Source organism: Lucilia sericata, unplaced genomic scaffold (assembly GCF_015586225.1).
Source record: "Lucilia sericata isolate MDLA Ls3-8-SP2 unplaced genomic scaffold, ASM1558622v1 Contig000479F_arrow, whole genome shotgun sequence".
Lineage (NCBI taxonomy): Eukaryota > Metazoa > Arthropoda > Insecta > Diptera > Calliphoridae > Lucilia > Lucilia sericata.
The window spans coordinates 242501-249640 of record NW_023994494.1 but is presented as its reverse complement, the minus strand read 5'-3'; the positions used below and the strand labels follow the sequence as shown (position 1 = coordinate 249640).

At 31.1% G+C, this 7140-nt stretch overlaps 3 protein-coding genes across 3 annotated transcripts; 2 read left to right on the top strand and 1 right to left on the bottom strand.

Annotated features, from left to right (window-relative positions):
- The first annotated feature begins 596 nt into the window (after positions 1-596).
- LOC119605375 (proteasome subunit beta type-4) lies at positions 597-1771 on the top strand. Its single transcript, XM_037958434.1, has 3 exons — positions 597-878; positions 942-1443; positions 1508-1771. Exons 1-3 carry the CDS (start codon positions 721-723, stop codon positions 1658-1660), a joined length of 813 nt encoding a protein of 270 aa, XP_037814362.1. The 5' UTR covers positions 597-720; the 3' UTR covers positions 1661-1771.
- Positions 1772-2726: 955 nt separating this feature from the next.
- Positions 2727-5484, bottom strand: LOC119605378 (uncharacterized protein CG1161). Its single transcript, XM_037958437.1, has 5 exons — positions 5249-5484; positions 5044-5186; positions 4512-4620; positions 3764-3889; positions 2727-3384 (listed from the first exon to the last, which is right to left on the bottom strand). The coding sequence occupies exons 1-5, from the start codon at positions 5315-5317 to the stop codon at positions 3220-3222; spliced, it is 612 nt and encodes a 203-aa protein (XP_037814365.1). The 5' UTR covers positions 5318-5484; the 3' UTR covers positions 2727-3219.
- A 254-nt stretch (positions 5485-5738) lies between these two features.
- On the top strand, positions 5739-6984 carry LOC119605377 (stromal cell-derived factor 2). The gene is made up of 2 exons (XM_037958436.1): positions 5739-5983; positions 6130-6984. The coding sequence occupies exons 1-2, from the start codon at positions 5911-5913 to the stop codon at positions 6708-6710; spliced, it is 654 nt and encodes a 217-aa protein (XP_037814364.1). The 5' UTR covers positions 5739-5910; the 3' UTR covers positions 6711-6984.
- The last annotated feature ends 156 nt before the right edge of the window (positions 6985-7140 follow it).

Here is a 7140-nt window from a genome sequence, read left to right as displayed (position 1 = left end):
GATTCAAAATTTCGTATAAATTTACATACTTCCGGAAAATTGATTTATTGTTAAAAACTCCCTTTAGAATATCACCATTAAAACCAAATTTTGCACATATGACTCTTTCTCCGGGTTGGCCCATAATTCGAAATAAGTTCCATATAAAGTCCAATCCATAGTAAATTATTTATGAATTAATAATGATATCGTAATAAAATTATAGTCTAATATATTGTACCTATACAATCCATTCTGTGAATTTTATTTCCAAATCGGCCCATATTATGGCAAAGCCCCATATATCGGCATAAAATTATAGTCGAATATATACAAATCATTCTGCGACATTTTTAAAATTTCTATAAATATTCGGCTTGTTCATAAAAAACTGCTTATAAGTGAAAGGTATTTAAAATTCGGTTTAGTCGAATATTATTACTCTAACTTGTTTTATATTAAGTTGTACAAAGTCCACCCTTTATTAATATCGATTAAAAATTTAAAAACATAACTGAAATAATATTTTAGTATCAGCCGCCGCCGTCGTTAATATTTGTCGGCGCCGGTCTCTAACAGATATTGAAAATCTCTTCCTCTTTTAGACAACGCTGGGTAACAAAAATTTTGTTTGTCATTCGAAAAATACAACACTTCAAGCATTGAACAACTTGCAATTTTTCACTAAATTTTGCGAGTTTTATTTAGGAAATAATTAACAATAAAACAAAAGAAATAACTATGTATAACGGTAACCAAATGTTTCAACAGCAATTCTGGACCAATGGACCAGCACCCGGTCAATTCTATAATTTCACAGGAGGCTATAATGGCCTTATGAATAAGGCACAAAGTAAAGAGTTTACAACACCCGGTCTCTTTGGAACACAGCACAGTTCGTAAGTGTGAAAAGAAAACTCAAATTTTATTAAAATTAACTAAAATTAATTTTTCTTTAAAAGATCTCCCATTACCACGGGTACCTCTGTGGTGGGCATTAAGTTTGATGGTGGTGTTATGATTGCCGCCGATAATTTGGTTTCATACGGTTCCTTGGCCCGCTACCAAGATGTTCAACGTGTGTTTAAAATTAATGAGAAAACTATTATGGGTGCTGGTGGTGATTATGCTGATTTCCAGTCTCTTAAACGTAGTATTGATCAAAAAATGGTAGAAGACATGTGTCATGAAGATGAAATCGATATGAAACCCAAATCTTTATACAACTGGTTGACTCGTGTGTTCTACAATCGCCGCAGTCGGTTCAATCCCTTGTGGTTGGAAATGGTGGTGGGTGGTGTAGACCATGAAGGTGTACCCTTTTTGGGTCATGTCGATTTACGTGGTCGTGCCTATGAAGATGATGTTGTGGCCACTGGTTTTGGCAAGCATTTAGCTTTACCCTTGGTGCGTGAACAACTTGTCGAGGGTCAAAAGTTGACACAACAACAAGCTTCGGAAGTGGTAAATTGTTTTAAATTTATTTGTTTATAAATTTACTATATTTTTTGTTAAAACTCTCTAACAGTTGCGCAAATGTATGGAAGTTTTGTACTATCGTGATTGTCGCTCCATGCCCAAATACACTGTGGCTGTTTGCAACCAAAGAAGGCAGTGTTGTCCAGGGTCCTTCAATGTTAATGAAAATTGGCAATTGGCTACTATGGTTAAGGGTTATTAATTTTCTTTTTTTAATAAAATTTAATTTGTAATTTGGAAAACGTAAGATTTTTGTAAAAAAACACTTAAATGGAGAGTGATTTTTTAAATATAATTTAAAAAATTTACAAAATGTGGATGTTTTATTAGATTTTAAAATTGTAATGTGTATCCCTGGAAGTTAATGTTTAGCTATGATATATTTCGGTAAACAACTTTTTGTAAATACAGCTTTTAGTTCATCACTATTCTCAAAAACCTACGAGTGTAATAATACGCATAATTGTAAAACATTGAACGGAAACGCAATGGAGAATAATAAATTTGTCAAACGGAGGAAATTTCAATTCAAAGTGCAGAAGAGGGGTGATTATAGTGGATTATGAAAGGATAAAGGAAAAACCAAGAATTTGGAGGATGCATTATTCTAGACACATGGCCTCTACAATGATAAGTCTTTGCTAAAATATTTTTCAATGTCATACTACATTTTAGTTAAAAAAAAACCAAGAATTTGGAGGATGCATTATTCTAGACAAATGGCCTCTACAATGATAAGTCTTTGCTAAAATATTTTTCAATGTCATACTACATTTTAGTTAAACAAAACCTTTGAAAGTATAAGGAAAAGAATATCCTTATACGGGTCTAAAGTATAGAAAAGATAATAAGGCCGGTATTTGGGAACTCGTTTCAAAATGTATTGGAGTTGGTATGTCAAAAACATACATATATAAGTGCATCGATTTTCGAAATGGTTTAGTTTCACATCGCGATAGAGAAAAACTCTCTCTGGCATTTGATCTGAGTGAGACTTGAGAGATTGAGGGTAAAACCCCGGATCTGCTATCAATAAAATTGATTGATTCAATATAAATAATTAATAATAGAAATAGAAGAATAGAGCGCAAAGCTGCGCTTTCTCGACTTGGATGCAATAGGTATGAGAACACTAGTAAGTTTCGTGACCTGCTCTTGCTTCATCCTAACCTGTGTAAAAAAATCGGCAACATTAGGCAAGTTGTTTCTCAACAACAAATCCTTTTCAAATTTCATTCAAAATATCTATATTTTTAGAATAATTTTGATTAAATATAATTATATTTCGTTTATTAAATTTTGTTCTCTACTTGATAAGTTATGATTTTAATCCTAATTAATTAAATTAATAAAGTATGTTTCAAATATTGGTATGTTTGAGAATATGTATAGACAAATACAAAAGTGCCAAAATATAATAGAAAGAATAAAGAGGAAACATATAAAATCAATACTAATTACGTTCATTCAAATGATACGAGATCCTAAACCAAGATGAGGCCCAAAGTGTAAACAATGACAAAATAATTAATTGATTAAATGACATAAACAAATTTACAATTTAAAAAAGCATGGAAAAAAAGCAAAGAAAATAAGAAAAAAATCTTTGTTAAATATAGCAATCAATGAAACTATTATGGGTTTCTAATACATAATATAATAATAATTATAAACAATAAAATGTTTTTTTAAGGCGTGGTTGTTGTGTCTAAACCGCCACCCTGTTTTTAAGCAAATTGCCTGCCAAATAATGTCATTTTTTTAATTAAGCATGGTACGTCTATCGTAGATGTGACGACGTTGTTCACGCACTTGTCTCTTCCATTTGTCCTGTTGATGACCCACCCGATTAAGAACATTGGCTCGGGCATTAAGTTCTTGATTTGCTGTAGAAGGCATAGAAGGAGAAGCAGTAGTGGTATCATCCTAAATAAGAGAAAGAGAAAATTAGAAAATAAAAAATACATATTTAGTAAGCGCTTATTATTTTAACAAAACAACACTAAAAGTAATACAAGCATTAAAAGAAAACTACTAAACTAAATTTAAAGAAACAAAAACAATTGATGACACCAGTGGTTTAATCAATGAAAAATGAAATTTTAAATGCAACAGCAAATGTTTGTTCTAATAAGCATACATAAGAAATGAAAAATGTGCAAAATTCAACAATTATATAAAAAAGTAATAAAAATAAAGAAATTTTGTAACAAAATTAACAAAAAAACGAAAAAAATCAGTCTGAATCTTTATTATCTTCTACTAAAAGACTATATTTAACGCTAGCATAACGTTTCATATGTACATCTTCATTGGTGTGCTCCTGATAGTTGGCCTTGACACGTTTGTTTAACAGCGGATCCAGACACATAAGGAAGAGCATGTATATCACTAGTATGGATATAATCCAAATAACAATTATTACAACGACCTGCAAATAAAAATAGAATATAAGTAATTTTTTAAGGTTTAGGTTTAATGTTAAATACCGAATTACCGTATTGGTGATTAAATAAGCTTTCGTATAGAAAATAAATTTCCAGATCAATTTTATGCGGTAATTCGGCTCCAGATTTTCAATAAAATAGGTTTTATTTATTTTTGTTTTTTTATTACCTACATATCTATCTATCTATCTATCTATCTATCTATCTATCTATCTATCTATCTACTTTATCTATCTATCTACTTTTATCTATCTATCTACTTTTATATATCTACCTATCTATCTATCTATCTATCTATCTATCTACCTATCTATCTATCTATCTATCTATCTATCTATCTATCTATCTATCTATCTATCTATCTATCTATCTATCTATCTATCTATCTATCTTATCTATCTATCTATCTATCTATCTATCTATCTATCTATCTATCTATCTATCTATCTATCTATCTATCTATCTATCTATCTATCTATCTATCTATCTATCTATCTATCTATCTATCTATCTATCTATCTATCTATCCAACCTTTCTTGGTGGGCGTTTACTCTTACGAAAAAATTTTCAAATCTTTTTTAGCCAACGGATTGTAAAGCACTTACCTTAATTAAGGTAGTATTGCGGGCTTCATGTTTACATTTACACTCTGGGCAGATTTCTAAAGCCTTACCGTTTTCACCCAAACGTGGTAATAAAGCCCCATCACAGACGCTAGAATTAAAATAACACACAAATTAAATTGTCAAAAATTTAGTAAATAGATTAATAAATAAAACAAACATTACTAAAACTACTATCAACTAATAAAATTAACACTTCTGAAAAGTTTGGTAAAATATAATGGTCAAACTTGGTCGGCCATACAAAACTCTACACTATAGTATTCAGTATTGTTCTAATGTTTCGATTTATGAAAGCTACGATAATAAAGTTATACATTTTAGTTTTTGGGCCAAACATGTATCACATTGAGATTTTCTTAAAATTTCAGTTTAATTACAAAGATCTCAAAAAGTAAATCTGTACAGAATTTAGTTGCGTATTAGAAACATAAATACAAACACATAATACTTACTCTACTATAGAGGTGTAGGGTATAACAACAATAATAACAAAGAAACATAAACAACTTACCATTTGGGTGCTGTCGTTGTATTGGCTGCTGGTAGTTCGGATTTAGTTAATACCTTAGTTATGGGTGGTCCAGCAGTACTACTAACCAAAGCTGGCTTCTGTACCTTTATCTCCGTTCCATTTATTTGTGTGGCATTGTCAGCCTGAAATGGTATTTTTATTAAACAAATTTTGAATAAAGTCGCCTGAAGAAAATAAAACTTACCCATGTCACGCCAATTAAAAAACATGTTGCCAATAGTAATGTGAATATAAATAATCTCTTGTACTCCATTAATTTTTGTAATAATTGAATTTTCACAGTGTTAATAAAAGTGGGCGATGAAATATAAAGAAAATTTTGCGAAAATTTTTAATTTCTTTATTTAAGGTAATCAGCTGTTGAGAGTGTTGTAAAATGTTAGCTGTGACAGTGTTGTAAAGGGTTAATATTGAGGTGCTAATTACTGAGTATGTTGCCAGATATTGTGTTTATTTCAAGTCTCTAGGGCAGACGAAAGATGTTCATAATTTCCGGAGATTAATCTATTTAAAAAAATTAATACAGACTAATATTAGTTATTCTAATGCTTCAGTTAATGTGTGCAGCTCATTTAATTAAAATTAATTTGTATCATCTGGCTACACTTAAAAAATATATTTCTCTCACTTTACAACACTGTACACTATTTTTTTGTTATTATCTCCGCTGTCAACATTGACAACATTTTTTGACAATTGTTTGCGTGTCTCTCTCTCTCTTTTTAATATTATTTTCTTAGACGTTGATATTTTAGGTGGTTTTTTCAATAACATTTTGCATAAACAATAAACTTTAAATAAAATTAATAAAATAATCATTTTAATCTTTAAAAACGACGTTAAAAAATGAAATACCATAAAAGTTACTTAGTTTCATTGACAATATTTGCAGTTTTATGCGAAATACCAGAGGCTATTGGTAAGTAATAAAGCAAACAAATGTGGCCGGCTGTGATTGGTCATTCAACCGCCCCCTTTTAAATGAAATATAAATACTGTTGTGATAGCAATAGCGTAGCAAATTATACCTAGTAAAAGCCATTAAAACTATTATTCAATTTGCAGGAGCTAAAACAAATTTCGTTACTTGTGGTTCCATAATAAAACTTCTCAACTCTGATTATGGCATGCGTTTGCATTCACATGATGTTAAATATGGTTCTGGCTCAGGACAACAGTCGGTCACCGGTATTGAATTGAAGGAAGATGTCAACAGTCATTGGGTGATTAAAGCTGCCACTAATAAATTTTGTGATAGAGGCGAACCCATTAAGTGTGGTGACACTATACGTTTGGAACATTTAAGCACAAAAAGAAATCTACACTCGCATTTCTTCTCCTCTCCACTATCGGGCGAACAAGAAGTTTCCGCTTATGGTGATAATGGTGTTGGTGATTCTGGTGATCACTGGGAATTGATTTGCAGCAACAACGAATGGGTACGTGATGCTCATGTACGTCTACGTCACATTGATACCGGAGCTTATCTGTCCATGTCTGGCCGTTCCTTTGGTCGTCCTATTTCCGGACAAATGGAGGTAGTCGGCATGAGTAATCCTTCACATGGTACAAGATGGACTACTGCCGAAGGTCTCTTCATTGTACCGAAAGAAAAAGAGACTGAATATGCTCACACTGAATTGTGAGTTGTCGGTGCTACTGCCCCTCCACTAACTGCTTCATTTTCTTCTTAGTAGCAATTGTGTATTTGCTTATTTTTTATGATTTTTTAGTTTAATTATTTACTTATATGATTTCTTATTATGTATTTTTGTAAAATCCAAAGTTGAGTTTTTGGTGATGATGACAATTTTATTAATTGTTTTTTAGTAATTGTACACTGTGCTCACATTGAATCAAGTTCCGAATAAAAAAAGAAAATATATTGAAAATACTGTATTGTATTAAGAAAAGACCAAATAAATTGAAGTTTATTTTATTCATGTTAGATTAATAGCATAATGGAAGAATTTATTGTCTGACTAGGCAATAGGTTGGAAATTGTTCCTAATTCTAGAGTCAAGTTCAGGCTGTAGACCGAATTGCAGGAAACAATGTTGTCCAGACTATATATAA

What these genes read in the sequence shown, in the direction of transcription:
- LOC119605375 (XM_037958434.1), top strand. Translation starts at nt 721, where the DNA reads ATGTATAACGGTAACCAAATGTTTCAACAGCAATTCTGGACCAATGGA. An exon ending in TTTGGAACACAGCACAGTTC is followed by an intron (nt 879 to 941) that starts GTAAGTGTGAAA and finishes TTTCTTTAAAAG; the next exon opens with ATCTCCCATTACCACGGGTA. An exon ending in AACAACAAGCTTCGGAAGTG is followed by an intron (nt 1,444 to 1,507) that starts GTAAATTGTTTT and finishes ACTCTCTAACAG; the next exon opens with TTGCGCAAATGTATGGAAGT.
- LOC119605377 (XM_037958436.1), top strand. Translation starts at nt 5,911, where the DNA reads ATGAAATACCATAAAAGTTACTTAGTTTCATTGACAATATTTGCAGTT. An exon ending in CGAAATACCAGAGGCTATTG is followed by an intron (nt 5,984 to 6,129) that starts GTAAGTAATAAA and finishes TTCAATTTGCAG; the next exon opens with GAGCTAAAACAAATTTCGTT.
- LOC119605378 (XM_037958437.1), bottom strand. Translation starts at nt 5,317, where the DNA reads ATGGAGTACAAGAGATTATTTATATTCACATTACTATTGGCAACATGT. An exon ending in ACAACGACAGCACCCAAATG is followed by an intron (nt 4,621 to 5,043) that starts GTAAGTTGTTTA and finishes TTTTAATTCTAG; the next exon opens with CGTCTGTGATGGGGCTTTAT. An exon ending in AGGAGCACACCAATGAAGAT is followed by an intron (nt 3,385 to 3,763) that starts GTACATATGAAA and finishes TCTCTTATTTAG; the next exon opens with GATGATACCACTACTGCTTC.